Here is a 15,843-nt window from a genome sequence, read left to right as displayed (position 1 = left end):
TAAAAGTTCATTTGTGGAATGTCTTTTCCTTCTTAATGCATTTGAGCCAATCAGTTGTGTTGTGACAAAGTAGAGGTGGTTTACAGAATATAGGGCTATTTGTTAAAAGACAAAGTCCATATTATGGCAAGAACAGCTCAAATAAGCAAAGAAAAAAACGACAGTCCATCATTACTTTAAGACATGAAGGTCAGTCAATGCGGAAAATGTCAAGAACTTTGAAAGTTTTTTCAAGTGCAGTCGCAAAGACCATCAAGTCCTATGATGGATTTTGATCATTTGTGTTTATAGTCCTAATTCTGCTCTGCATGCATTATTTGGGGTTTTGCTTTGTACTCTGCGTTTTGTACTCTCATGCAGAGTCTCAATTGGGTGTTAAGTCACATTTTGTGAATTCTTAGTTGGTGAGTGGACCCCAGACCTCACAACCTTTAAGGGCAATGGGTGCATTAACTGATTGGATCATTTTCAGCCAGATCTTAGTTGGGATGTCCATTTTAAAGTTTATTTTGATGGCTTAGAAGGCCCTTCTTGCCATGTCTCTCAGATCGTGCACAGACTCGTGGAAGTTATCTGTGGTGCTGATGTTTCAACAAGCTCTCACAGTGTAAAGTCAGAATTAGACGTTCATCATCTCAAAGTGTTTGGTTACTTCTCTGTATTGTTCCAAGGTTAAGTTCTCATTAACTCTGAATGGTTAAGTTCTCATTAACTCTGAATGGTTAAGTTCTCATTAACTCTGAATGGTTAAGTTCTCATTAACTCTGAATGGTTAAGTTCTCATTAACTCTGAATGGTTAAGTTCTCATTAACTCTGAATGGTTAAGTTCTCATTAACTCTGAATGGTTAAGTTCTCATTAACTCTGAATGGTTAAGTTCTCATTAACTCTGAATGGTTAAGTTCTCATTAACTCTGAATGGTTAAGTTCTCATTAACTCTGAATGGTTAAGGTTAGACATTAACTCTGAATGGTTAAGGTTAGGCATTAACTCAGAATGGTTAAGTTCTCATTAACTCTGAATGGTTAAGGTTCGGCATTAACTCTGAATGGTTAAGGTTAGACATGAACTCTGAATGGTTAAGTTCTCATTAACTCTGAATGGTTAGGTTCTCATTAACTCTGAATGGTTAAGGTTAGGCATTAACTCTGAATGGTTAAGTTCTCATTAACTCTGAATAGTTAAGGTTAGGCATTAACTCTGAATGGTTAAGTTCTCATTAACACTGAATGGTTAAGTTCTCATTAACTCTGAATGGTTAAGGTTACTCATTAACTCTGAATGGCCAAGGTTAGACATTAACTCTGAATGGTTAAGTTCTCATTAACTCTGAATGGTTAGGTTCTCATTAACTCTGAATGGTTAAGGTTAGGCATTAACTCTGAATGGTTAAGTTCTCATTAACTCTGAATAGTTAAGGTTAGGCATTAACTCTGAATGGTTAAGTTCTCATTAACACTGAATGGTTAAGTTCTCATTAACTCTGAATGGTTAAGGTTACTCATTAACTCTGAATGGCCAAGGTTAGACATTAACTCTGAATGGTTAAGTTCTCATTAACTCTGAATGGTTAAGTTCTCATTAACTCTGAATGGTTAAGGTTAGGCATTAACTCTGAATGGTTAAGTTCTCATTAACTCTGAATGGTTAAGGTTAGGCATTAACTCTGAATGGTTAAGTTCTCATTAACTTTGAATGGTTAAGTTCTCATTAACTCTGAATGGTTAAGTTCTCATTAACTCTGAATGGTTAAGTTCTTATTAACTCTGAATGGTTAAGTTCTCATTAACTCTGAATGGTTAAGTTCTCATTAACTCTGAATGGTTAAGGTTAGGCATTAACTGTCAATTGTTAAGTTCTCATTAACTCTGAATGGTTAAGTTCTCATTAACTCCGAATGGTTAAGTTTAGGCATTAACTCTGAATGGTTAAGGTTAGGCATTAACTCTGAATGGTTAAGGTTAGGCATTATCTATGAATGGTTAAGGTTAGGCATTAACTCTGAATGGTTAAGGTTAGGCATTAACTCTGAATGGTTAAGGTTAGGCATTAACTCTGAATGGTTAAGGTTAGGCATTAACTCTGAATGGTTAAGGTTAGGCATTAACTCTGAATGGTTAAGGTTAGGCATTAACTCTGAATGGTTAAGGTTAGGCATTAACTCTGAATGGTTAAGGTTAGGCATTAACTCTGAATGGTTAAGGTTAGGCATTAACTCTGAATGGTTAAGGTTAGGCATTAACTCTGAATGGTTAAGGTTAGACATTAACTCTGAATGGTTAAGGTTAGGCATTAACTCTGAATGGTTAAGGTTAGGCATTAACTCTGAATGGTTAAGGTTAGGCATTAACTTTGAATGGTTAAGGTTAGGCATTAACTCTGAATGGTTAAGGTTAGGCATTAACTCTGAATGGTTAAGGTTACTCATTAACTCTGAATGGTTAAGGTTAGACATTAAGTCTGAATGGTTAAGTTCTCATTAACTCTGAATGGTTAAGGTTAGGCATTAACTCTGAATGGTTAAGGTTAGGCATTAACTCTGAATGGTTAAGTTCTCATTAACTTTGAATGGTTAAGTTCTCATTAACTCTGAATGGTTAAGTTCCCAGTAACTCTGAATGGTTAAGTTCTAATTAACTCTGAATGGTTAAGGTTAGGCATTAACTCTGAATGGTTAAGGTTAGGCATTATCTATGAATGGTTAAGGTTAGGCATTAACCCTGAATGGTTAAGGTTAGGCATTAACTCTGAATGGTTAAGGTTAGGCATTAACTCTGAATGGTTAAGGTTAGGCATTAACTCTGAATGGTTAAGGTTAGGCATTAACTCTGAATGGTTAAGGTTAGGCATTAACTCTGAATGGTTAAGGTTAGGCATTAACTCTGAATGGTTAAGGTTAGGCATTAACTCTGAATGGTTAAGGTTAGGCATTAACTCTGAATGGTTAAGGTTAGACATTAACTCTGAATGGTTAAGGTTAGGCATTAACTCTGAATGGTTAAGGTTAGGCATTAACTCTGAATGGTTAAGGTTAGGCATTAACTCTGAATGGTTAAGGTTAGGCATTAACTCTGAATGGTTAAGGTTAGGCATTAACTCTGAATGGTTAAGGTTAGGCATTAACTCCGAATGGTTAAGTTCTCATTAACTTTGAATGGTTAAGGTTAGGCATTAACTCTGAATGGTTAAGTTCTCATTAACACTGAATGGTTAAGTTCTCATTAACTCTGAATGGTTAAGGTTACTCATTAACTCTGAATGGTTAATGTTAGACATTAAGTCTGAATGGTTAAGTTCTCATTAACTCTGAATGGTTAAGGTTAGGCATTAACTGTCAATTGTTAAGTTCTCATTAACTCTGAATGGTTAAGTTCTCATTAACTCCGAATGGTTAAGGTTAGGCATTAACTCTGAATGGTTAAGGTTAGGCATTAACTCTGAATGGTTAATGTTAGACATTAAGTCTGAATGGTTAAGTTCTCATTAACTCTGAATGGTTAAGGTTAGGCATTAACTGTCAATTGTTAAGTTCTCATTAACTCTGAATGGTTAAGTTCTCATTAACTCCGAATGGTTAAGGTTAGGCATTAACTCTGAATGGTTAAGGTTAGGCATTAACTCTGAATGATTAAGGTTAGGCATTAACTCTGAATGGTTAAGGTTAGGCATTAACTCTGAATGGTTAAGGTTAGGCATTAACTCTGAATGGTTAAGGTTAGGCATTAACTCTGAATGGTTAAGGTTAGGCATTAACTCTGAATGGTTAAGGTTAGGCATTAACTCTGAATGGTTAAGGTTAGGCATTAACTCTGAATGGTTAAGGTTAGGCATTAACTCTGAATGGTTAAGGTTAGGCATTAACTCTGAATGGTTAAGGTTAGGCATTAACTCTGAATGGTTAAGGTTAGGCATCAACTCTGAATGGTTAAGGTTAGGCATTAACTCTGAATGGTTAAGGTTAGGCATTAACTCTGAATGGTTAAGGTTAGACATTAACTCTGAATGGTTAAGGTTAGGCATTAACTCTGAATGGTTAAGGTTAGGCATTAACTCTGAATGGTTAAGGTTAGGCATTAACTCTGAATGGTTAAGGTTAGGCATTAACTCTGAATGGTTAAGGTTAGGCATTAACTCTGAATGGTTAAGGTTAGGCATTAACTTTGAATGGTTAAGGTTAGGCATTAACTCTGAATGGTTAAGGTTAGGCATTAACTCTGAATGGTTAAGGTTACTCATTAACTCTGAATGGTTAAGGTTAGACATTAAGTCTGAATGGTTAAGGTTAGGCATTAACTCTGAATGGTTAAGGTTAGGCATTAACTCTGAATGGTTAAGTTCTCATTAACTTTGAATGGTTAAGTTCTCATTAACTCTGAATGGTTAAGTTCCCAGTAACTCTGAATGGTTAAGTTCTAATTAACTCTGAATGGTTAAGGTTAGGCATCAACTGTCAATTGTTAAGTTCTCATTAACTCTGAATGGTTAAGGTTAGGCATTAACTCTGAATGGTTAAGGTTAGGCATTAACTCTGAATGGTTAAGGTTAGGCATTAACTCTGAATGGTTAAGGTTAGGCATTAACTCTGAATGGTTAAGGTTAGGCATTAACTCTGAATGGTTAAGGTTAGGCATTAACTCCGAATGGTTAAGTTCTCATTAACTCTGAATGGTTAAGGTTAGGCATTAACTCTGAATGGTTAAGTTCTCATTAACACTGAATGGTTAAGTTCTCATTAACTCTGAATGGTTAAGGTTACTCATTAACTCTGAATGGTTAAGGTTAGACATTAACTCTGAATGGTTAGGTTCTCATTAACTCTGAATGGTTAAGGTTAGGCATGAACTCTGAATGGTTAAGTTCTCATTAACTCTGAATGGTTAAGGTTAGGCATTAACTCTGAATGGTTAAGTTCTCATTAACTCTGAATGGTTAAGTTCTCATTAACTTTGAATGGTTAAGTTCTCATTAACTCTGAATGGTTAAGTTCTCATTAACTCTGAATGGTTAAGGTTAGGCATTAACTGTCAATTGTTAAGTTCTCATTAACTCCGAATGGTTAAGGTTAGGCATTAACTCTGAATGGTTAAGGTTAGGCATTAACTCTTAATGGTTAAGGTTAGGCATTAACTCTGAATGGTTAAGGTTAGGCATTAACTCTGAATGGTTAAGGTTAGGCATTAACTCTGAATGGTTAAGGTTAGGCATTAACTCTGAATGGTTAAGGTTAGGCATTAACTCTGAATGGTTAAGGTTAGGCATTAACTCTGAATGGTTAAGGTTAGGCATTAACTCTGAATGGTTAAGGTTAGGCATTAACTCTGAATGGTTAAGGTTAGGCATTAACTCTGAATGGTTAAGTTCTCATTAACTCTGAATGGTTAAGTTATCATTAACTTTGAATGGTTAAGTTCTCATTAACTCTGAATGGTTTAAGTTCTCATTAACTCTGAATGGTTAAGGTTAGGCATTAACTGTCAATTGTTAAGTTCTCATTAACTCCGAATGGTTAAGGTTAGGCATTAACTCTGAATGGTTAAGGTTAGGCATTAACTCTGAATGGTTAAGGTTAGGCATTAACTCTGAATGGTTAAGGTTAGGCATTAACTCTGAATGGTTAAGGTTAGGCATTAACTCTGAATGGTTAAGGTTAGGCATTAACTCTGAATGGTTAAGGTTAGGCATTAACACTGAATGGTTAAGGTTAGGCATTAACTCTGAATGGTTAAGGTTAGGCATTAACTCTGAATGGTTAAGGTTAGGCATTAACACACATAGTTTTGGCAAGTATATATATATATATATATATATATATATATATATATATATATATATATATGTATATATACACACACACAGTGGGGCAAAAAAAGTATTTAGTCAGCCACCAATTGTGCAAGTTCTCCCACTTAAAAAGATGAGAGAGGCCTGTAATTTTCATCATAGATACACTTCAACTATGACAGACAAAATGAGAAAAAAATCCAGAAAATCACATTGTAGGATTTTTAATGAATTTATTTGCAAATTATGGTGGAAAATAAGTATTAAGTCCAAAATAAGTCCATAGTCTTTACAGTGTTCAAACACTTTTTGGAATTAGTGCTACGGGATACACATTTCTGTTTGAAAAAGCTAGCCTTTGCCTTCCTAACTGACTGAGTATATTGGTTCATGGCTTCCCTGAAAGGTTGCATATCGGGGGGGCTATTCAATGCTATTTCAGGACGCATTAGATGTTTTTGTGCTGGTCAAGGGCAGACAAGTCTGGAGTGAAACCAAGGGCTATATCTGTTTTTCATTCTAAATTTTTGAATGGGGCATGCTTATTTAAGATGGTGAGGAAAGCACTAACCCTAACCCTAAATAAAACAATAACAGGGTGGTCCTTCTGTAGCTCAGTTGGTAGAGCATGGCGCTTGTAACGCCAGGGTAGTGGGTTCGATCCCCGGGACCACCCATACGTAGAATGTATGCACACATGACTGTAAGTCGCTTTGGATAAAAGCGTCTGCTAAATGGCATATATTATTATATTATTATATTAATAACAACTAACCAAAACAGCAGTAGGCTGTTGACATTAGACATGGGCATAAAGCAATCACTGGTATTGATTGGTAGAGCTAAGACAACAACGGGTAAAGGCCGATGAATGGGCTGAGAGGGTCAGTTAGGTACACACAGATCCTCAGTTCGAGGCTGGGGCCGACAGATTAACAAAATTAGGTACCGTGTTAGTGAGGCAACAGCTGTGTAGCCGAGTGATCATAGGGTCCAATGAGCAGCAATAGGTGAGTCAGGGAACAGTTCGGTAGTCACTACTACGCTAGGCAAGCGGGAGACACAGCGTTCAGAAAAGCTAGTGGGCCGGGGTTGGCAGATGGGTCTTCGGTGACATCGCAACGGAAAAGCCTGTTGAAACCACATCGGACAATTACGTCGGCAGACCAGTCGTGATGGATCGGCGGGGCTCCTTGACGACAATAACGGGTCAATGCAAACTGCCAAAAGAGGTATTGTAGCCCAAGAATTAGCTTGTTTACTTCGTCGGCTAGCTGGGAGATGGGCCTGGTTCGAGGCTAGCTCAAGGCTAACTGGTGCTTGCTTCGAGACAGAGGCGTTCGCCAACATTAGCCACTCAGTTGCAGCTAGCTAGCTGCGATGATCTGGTGTAATGGTCCAGAGCTTGCGGCAGGAATCCGGTGATGTGGTAGAGAAAACAGTCCAATATGCTCTGGGTTGATATTGCGCTGTGCAGACTGGCAGGTATTGTCCGAGCTAAAGCTGGCTGATGTCCGAGCTAAAGGTCAAGACCACTAGTAGTGGCTAACAAAGACTAATAGCTGGTTAGCTGGCTTGCTCCTGATGGAGGTACCGGTTATTAGGTATAAAAATAGCAGATCCGTACCACATTGGGTGAGGTGGGTTGCAGGAAAGTATATTTAGTTCATAGATGGAAAGGGAGATTAAAATATATACGAAAAAACAAAAACAGACTATTTACACAGGACAAGACAAACACACGTCCGAGTGCTACGCCATCATGGATATGTAAAATGTTATATATTTTGCACTGGAATCAGGCTGTATTAGCTAGCTATGTTTGCGCCGACTCAGTACTTGTACTGCTACTAACTAGCATGCTACTAAATCAGCATGTTAGACAGGTATTTACCTCTCCATGGTTGCAGGATCTTCTCTATTTTTACAAGTTTTGTATTGAAATTCATTGTGGAGAGCTTATTTATATATTTTGTGTTATGAATACCAATGATGTCTACTTCACCATCAGCCCATTTTATAGGTAAACTGCAGGGTAATGTAAAAATTTAAAGATCCAATACGTAATATTGTACACTTATCATAATTAGGTTTTAGTCCAGAGGGTACATAAAAGTACATACAAGTTATCTAGATCTTCATTGAGACATTGCAGGGATCTTTAATGAGACATTGCAGGGATCTTTAATGAGACATTGCAGGGATCTTCAATGAGACATTGCAGGGATCTAGCTCATGGACTTAATATTAAACTTGAGTCATCAGCATACATGGACACCTTTGTTTTTAAGCGTTGGATTTCTAATCCTCTAATGTTGTTATTGGATCTGATTTTAATAACTAGCATTTCGATGGCCATAAGGAATAGATATGGTGGCAGCGGACACCCTTGTTTAATTCCTCTAAACAATTCAAAACTCTGAGAAGTAGCCGTTATTTACCATTTTACACCTGGGGTTGCTATACATTATTTTTTACCCATTTTATAAAAGAATTACCGAAAATGTAAAAAAAATATTTAAAAAAATAAAATCCAGTCTTACTTTATAAAATTCCTTTTCAAAATCCGCTATGAATACTAGGCCTGGCTTAGATATTTCATGATGACTGGGTCTTTATATTTGCCATCTGGGTTTTGTTTTAATAACAGAGAAATCAGACCTATCTGCTGAGTACCTGACAGACCACCATTTCTATAGGACTAGTTAAAACAATCTAACAATGGAGCTTTTAGTTCCCGAAAAAGGCTTGATATACCTCTACCAGTATGCCATCAAGCCCTGGGGTTTTTCCAGTCTGAAAGGAATTAATAGCCTCAAGAAGTTCTTCTTCTGTAATTTGGCCTTCGCACTGATCTTTCTGTACATTAATTTTCCATTTTTTTAACATACTATTTGGAAAGAATTCCTGACCGTAATCTTCAATCAGTGGGAGAGGATGAGACAGAAAAGATCAATCAATCAATCAATCAAATTTTATTTATATATATATAATCAAATTTTATTTATATAGCCCTTCATACATCAGCTGATATCTCAAAGTGCTGTACAGAAACCCAGCCTAAAACCCAAAACAGCAAGCAATGCAGGTGTAGAAGCACGGTGGCTAGGAAAGACTCCCTAGAAAGGCCAAAACCTAGGAAGAAACCTAGAGAGGAACCAGGCTATGTGGGGTGGCCAGTCCTCTTCTGGCTGTGCCGGGTGGAGATTATAACAGAACATGGCCAAGATGTTCAAATGTTCATAAATGACCAGCATGGTCGAATAATAACAAGGCAGAACAGTTGAAACTGGAGCAGCAGCACAGTCAGGTGGACTGGGGACAGCAAGGAGTCATCATGTCAGGTCGTCCTGGGGCACGGTCCTTGGGCTCAGGTCCTCCGAGAGAGAGAAAGAAAGAGAGAATTAGAGAGAGCATATGTGGGGTGGCCAGTCCTCTTCTGGCTGTGCCGGGTGGAGATTATAACAGAACATGGCCAAGATGTTCAAATGTTCATAAATGACCAGCATGGTCAAATAATAGTAAGGCAGAACAGTTGCAACTGGAGCAGCAGCATGGCCAGGTGGACTGGGGACAGCAAGGAGCCATCATGTCAGGTAGTCCTGGGGCATGGTCCTAGGGCTCAGGTCCTTCGAGAGAGAGAAAGAAAGAAGGAGAGAATTAGAGAACGCACACTTAGATTCACACAGGACACCGAATAGGACAGGAGAAGTACTCCAGATATAACAAACTGACCCTAGCCCCCCGACACAAACTACTGCAGCATAAATACTGGAGGCTGAGACAGGAGGGGTCTGGAGACACTGTGGCCCCATCCGAGGACACCCCCGGACAGGGCCAAACAGGAAGGATATAACCCCACCCACTTTGCCAAAGCACAGCCCCCACACCACTAGAGATAACAGCTACCTGAAATAATTAGCTTCCTCTTTTAAAATATAATTCTGAGAATCATAGACGACTCCGTCTTCAGTAACGAGTTTTTGCAAATTATTTTTGTTAGCGTTCCTGTATTGGAGATTCAGGAAGAATTTTGTGCATTTTTCTCCATATTCCATCCAGTTTGCTTTATTTTTGTAATAGATTACATTAGATCGTTCTTGAATAAGTTTCTCAAGTTCTTCTTGTTTTTCCTCTAACTTATTTTGCATCTCTGTAGTATCGTTTTGTTGCTCTCTACCTGTGCTATTAGTTAATTTCCCTTGTTAGTCTCGTTTCTTTAGACAGAAACTGCTTCTTTATTATTGAATTGAATGACTCCTGAAGGTACATTTAACCAGTTGGGTATAGGGGGCACTATTTTAATTTTTGGATGAAAAACGTTCCCGTTTTAAACGAGATATTTTGTCAGGAAAAGAAGGTACATTTAAAGGTAATCCAAACAATAAGGGGATTTGCTGAACATATGTTATATTCCTTTTCTTTTAGCCATGTAAAGACTAATCTTCTTTTTTTATAATCTGCCTAACCGTTACAATTATAACTGGCTGTACTTATTTCACCCTTTACCATAACTAGATACTATTCTCAGTCTAAATTGACCATAATTAGTGCTTGTAAAGTTACTGCCATCAGAGGTATTATGGAAGGTCAAAACTAGCTTTCAAATGTCTGATATTTAGAATTCAAGAAATAGGTTCTAGCGATATTTGTTTTATTGCCTTGCCTGTTTGCCTGTGAGCCAATGCCACAGATGTTAGAAAATTGGGGCAAGATATGTGTGTAGTAAATCTGAGTAGGTTGATGTGTATGATATTGGATGTGATTTAGTGAGAGTGTGTCTGATGTCTGTATAAGAACAAATCTGAGTAGGTTGATGTGTATGATATTGGATGTGATTTAGTGAGAGTGTGTATGATGTCTGTATAAGACTATAATGTGTGATCTCCAAATAAATAATAACTAATGTAGTGCGTATAGCCTTAATATTCATGATGATAATTGTAATCCATTTCATATCACCACCATAGCTCAATTACCTTTAACATCATTGAAAATCACATCCCAGCATTTCCATAGCAATTGACGTTTCACATGAGAGACCTTACTCTAGAAACCGCTTCACTCTAGCACAAAGGTTTTCCGGCATTACATGACAGGCTGTGGACTATGGGCCTTTACCATCATGTCAAGTTGCACCCTCCTCAGCCTTACTTTTTCATGGGAATGTTCATGTTCATTTTCCTTGCTAGAAGAACCGGTATAATAACAATAATGAAAAAATACAACCAGCTTAACTGTTGAACCCTTAACAGGGTATCCTGGGATTTAGTAGTCATTCAATTATCTAGTATAGATGCATCTCCATTAACACAATGTGTATCTGTCTGTCTCTGTGTAGGAGTTGAAGGGTCGGTTCATCATCAAGGGGAAACGTCTCAACAAGCTGGATGCCGTCTTCAGCAATACTAGTCCTGGAGTAGAGGAAGACTGTGTCTCCGAGGAGGACGAGGCTGCAGAGACCAACAACTCCAAGACAGACACCAACGGACAGAAGGCCAAAGACAAGGTATGGTAACACGCTGCTGTGGTGCCAAGGTAGTCAAAGCCATGGTGTCCCAAATGTCACCCTAATCCCTAGTAGTGCACAACCAGCCCATAGGACAGTGGTAAGAAGAAGTAGAATAGAGTGCCATTTTGGACATGGTCATGCTACAGTGGTGTCAAGCTACTGTGGTGCCAAGCTACTGTGGTACCATGCTACTGTGGTGCCAAGCTACTGTGGTACCAAGCTACTGTGGTGCCAAGCTACAGTGGTGTCAAGCTACTGTGGTACCAAGCTACTGTGGTACCAAGCTACTGTGGTACCAAGCTACTGTGGTGCCAAACTACTGTGGTGACAAGCTACTGTGGTGCCAAGCTACTGTGGTGCCAAGCTACTGTGGTACCAAGCTACTGTGGTACCAAGCTACTGTGGTGCCAAGCTACTGTGGTACCAAGCTACTGTGGTGCCAAGCTACTGTGGTGCCAAGCTACTGTGGTACCAAGCTACTGTGGTGCCAAGCTACTGTGGTACCAAGCTACTGTGGTGCCAAGCTACTGTGGTGCCAAGCTACTGTGGTGCCAAGCTACTGTGGTACCAAGCTACTGTGGTGCCAAGCTACAGTGGTGTCAAGCTACTGTGGTACCAAGCTACTGTGGTACCAAGCTACTGTGGTACCAAGCTACTGTGGTGCCAAGCTACTGTGGTGCCAAGCTACTGTGGTACCAAGCTACTGTGGTACCAAGCTACTGTGGTACCAAGCTACTGTGGTGCCATGCTACTGTGGTGCCAAGCTACTGTGGTACCAAGCTACTGTGGTGCCAAGCTACAGTGGTGTCAAGCTACTGTGGTACCAAGCTACTGTGGTACCAAGCTACTGTGGTACCAAGCTACTGTGGTGCCAAACTACTGTGGTGACAAGCTAATGTGGTGACAAGCTAATGTGGTGACAAGCTACTGTGGTACCATGCTACTGTGGTGCCTAGCTACTGTGGTGCCAAGCTACTGTGGTGCCAAGCTACTGTGGTGCCAAGCTACTGTGGTGACAAGCTACTGTGGTGCCAAGCTACTGTGGTACCATGCTACTGTGGTGCCAAGCTGCTGTGGTGCCACGCTACTGTGGTGCCACGCTACTGTGGTGCCAAGCTACTGTGGTACCATGCTACTGTGGTGCCAAGCTACTGTGGTGCCATGCTACTGTGGTGCCAAGCTACTGTGGTGCCATGCTACTGTGGTACCATGCTACTGTGGTGCCAAGCTACTGTGGTGCCAAGGTACTGTGGTACCATGCTACTGTGGTGTCAATCTACTGTGGTACCATGCTACTGTGGTGCCAAGCTATTGTGGTGCCAAGGTACTGTGGTACCATGCTACTGTGGTGTCAATCTACTGTGGTACCATGCTACTGTGGTGCCAAGCTATTGTGGTGCCAAGGTACTGTGGTACCATGCTACTGTGGTGTCAATCTACTGTGGTACCATGCTACTGTGGTGCCAAGCTACTGTGGTACCATGCTACTGTGGTGCCAAGCTACTGTGGTACCAAGGTACTGTGGTACCATGCTACTGTGGTGCCATGCTACTGTGGTGTCAATCTACTGTGGTACCATGCTACTGTGGTGCCATGCTACTCTGGTGCCAAGGTACTGTGGTACCATGCTACTGTGGTACCATGCTACTGTGGTGCCATGCTACTGTGGTGCCAAGCTACTGTGGTACCATGCTGCTGTGGTGCCAAGCTACTGTGGTGCCATGCTACTGTGGTGCCAAGGTACTGTGGTGCCATGCTACTGTGGTACCATGCTACTGTGGTACCATGCTACTGTGGTGCCATGCTACTGTGGTACCATGCTACTGTGGTGCCATGCTACTGTGGTACCATGCTACTGTGGTACCATGCTACTGTGGTGCCATGCTACTGTGGTACCATGCTACTGTGGTGCCATGCTACTGTGGTACCATGCTACTGTGGTACCATGCTACTGTGGTGCCATGCTACTGTGGTACCATGCTACTGTGGTGCCATGCTACTGTGGTACCATGCTACTGTGGTACCATGCTACTGTGGTGCCATGCTACTGTGGATTAGCTGCAAAACTGTCTTCAGCAGAACTTGTTCCATTTCAGGCCATATGCCAAGGAAAACACATATGGGAATACTTAGAAATTCATTCAAAACATCTCTATTTCTGTAGATTTTATAAAAATGCTGTTTTATTGCTTTTCAGAAGTCAAAGATCAAGCTAGCCAAGCAGCTGTCTGATCTGGTGATCTACTGTAAGAGTGTCCACTTCTCAGGGTTTGAGCACGCTAAAGACAACCAGGCCTTCTATGAGATGTCCTCCTTTAAAGAGAGCAAGGCTGTTAACCTGGCTGAGACTGCAGGTAAAACCCTCTGTTCTGTTACAGCAAGCCTGAATAACAGCGAGCCTGAATAACAGCGAGCCTGAATAACAGGACCATTCAGCCTTGATTCAGTATAGTATATATATATATAGTATATATCACTATAGACATTTCATTATGCATGTTCTATAACAGTTCTTACAAGGATTGCACCATTAACCTGTCTGGTTTACATCTCTTCCAGCTAATGCCTTTATCCACCACAACATGACCAAGCTGAGCCGTATCTACCCAGCTGGCTCCAGAACAGCCTCCTCCAACTACAACCCAGTTCCCCTGTGGAACGCAGGCTGTCAGATAGGTACAGTCTCTTCAATTAGACTTATATTTAAGAATCCTCTGATAGAATTGACATGAACAATCTCTGTACCAGCTCAGGTCACAGTATTCCCCTTTCTCTATAAATGAACAATCTCTGCACCAGCTCAGGTCACATTCTTCCCCTTTCTCTATAAATGAACCATCTCTGTACCAGCTCAGGTCACATTCTTCCCCTTTCTCTATAAATGAACAATCTCTGTACCAGCTCAGGTCACAGTCTTCCCCTTTCTCTATAAATGAACAATCTCTGCACCAGCTCAGGTCACAGTCTTCCCCTTTCTCTATAAATGAACCATCTCTGCACCAGCTCAGGTCACAGTCTTCCCCTTTCTCTATAAATGAACAATCTCTGCACCAGCTCAGGTCACAGTCTTCCCCTTTCTCTATAAATGAACCATCTCTGTACCAGCTCAGGTCACAGTCTTCCCCTTTCTCTATAAATGAACCATCTCTGTACCAGCTCAGGTCACAGTCTTCCCCTTTCTCTATAAATTCATGATCAATGCTTTATTGATCGATGCTTTATTGATCGATGCTTTATTGATCGATGCTTTATTGATCGATGCTTTATTGATCGATGCTTTATTGATTATGATTTTTCTTTCCAGTGGCGCTGAACTTCCAGACTCCATCTAAGGAGATGGACCTGAACCAGGGCAGGTTCCGATCCAACGGGCTGAGTGGATACATCCTGAAGCCTGAATTCCAGAGATACGCTGGGTCAGAGTTCAATCCTATGACCCTAACCAAGGGACCCTGGATCAAACACAAGGCCTTCCACATCATGGTGAGGATCACCGTTATAGTGTGTTATATACTGTATATATACTCTATGTATTATATTAATTTATATGTGATACGATAGTGTATTACATTAGTGGGAAATCACTATTATAATAGCTACTATTAGAACACAGTGAAGGCTACTACAGAGAACGGTACATTGATGAATAAAATAACAATATATTGAAGGAAAATGGCCGTCTGATAACATAAATGAGTTTCTGTGCAGTATATTGTGTTTTTCATTTGAGATCGTATCTTATAGTGAACACTGCTAAGAGAAATGGGGCTAGGAACTGAGTGGCATCGTTTCAAATTAGAAGATTTGATTTGATTGAGATGAGATATGGTTCAAGAGGGATTCATTATGTTGTGTACTAATCAGCACTACAGTATATCAAATGCTTTGAAATATCCTTAGTCATTAGACTTCTGCTATAGACCTCTGTGTTTGTGTGTGTGTGTGTGCGTGTCTCCAGGTGATCTCAGCCCAGCAGCTGCCCAAGCTAAACAAGGACAAGCCTAAATCCATCGTGGACCCGCTGGTTAAAGTGGAGATCTACGGTGTTCCAGCTGACACGTGCAGCAAGGAGACACGCTCCATCGAGAACAACGGTGAGACACATACAGGCACACTCACACACACGCAGCATCAGTATCTGATCCAGGCTTTCTGTTCCTCTCTGCAGGTTAAATGTGGAATGATGTTCCTCTCTGCGGGTTAAATGTGGAATGATGTTCCTCTCTGCGGGTTAAATGTGGAATGATGTTCCTCTCTGCAGGTTAAATGTGGAATGATGTTCCTCTCTGCTGGTTAAATGTGGAATGATGTTCCTCTCTGCAGGTTAAATGTGGAATGATGTTCCTCTCTGCAGGTTAAATGTGGAATGATGTTCCTCTCTGCAGGTTAAATGTGGAATGATGTTCCTCTCTGCGGGTTAAATGTGGAATGATGTTCCTCTCTGCAGGTTAAATGTGGAATGATGTTCCTCTCTGCAGGTTAAATGTGGAATGATGTTCCTCTCTGCTGGTTAAATGTGGAATGATGTTCCTCTCTGCTGGTTAAATGT

At 40.3% G+C, this 15,843-nt stretch overlaps 1 protein-coding gene across 2 annotated transcripts in view; it reads left to right on the top strand.

The window, feature by feature from the left end:
* plcd1a (phospholipase C, delta 1a) overlaps positions 1-15,843 on the top strand; it is an 88,879-nt gene that overhangs the window by 68,834 nt on the left and 4,202 nt on the right. For both annotated transcript variants that reach the window (XM_052516256.1, XM_052516255.1), the window contains exons 9-13: positions 11,124-11,291; positions 13,492-13,648; positions 13,854-13,970; positions 14,599-14,777; positions 15,253-15,388. In XM_052516256.1, coding sequence (XP_052372216.1) covers positions 11,124-11,291; positions 13,492-13,648; positions 13,854-13,970; positions 14,599-14,777; positions 15,253-15,388 — 757 coding nt within the window. The remainder of the gene's footprint in view (positions 1-11,123; positions 11,292-13,491; positions 13,649-13,853; positions 13,971-14,598; positions 14,778-15,252; positions 15,389-15,843) is intronic.

Source organism: Oncorhynchus keta, unplaced genomic scaffold, assembly GCF_023373465.1.
Source record: "Oncorhynchus keta strain PuntledgeMale-10-30-2019 unplaced genomic scaffold, Oket_V2 Un_scaffold_4195_pilon_pilon, whole genome shotgun sequence".
Taxonomy (NCBI): Eukaryota; Metazoa; Chordata; class Actinopteri; order Salmoniformes; family Salmonidae; genus Oncorhynchus; species Oncorhynchus keta.
Note: the sequence above shows the minus strand (reverse complement) of the source record. Positions and strands in the feature narration are given on the sequence as shown.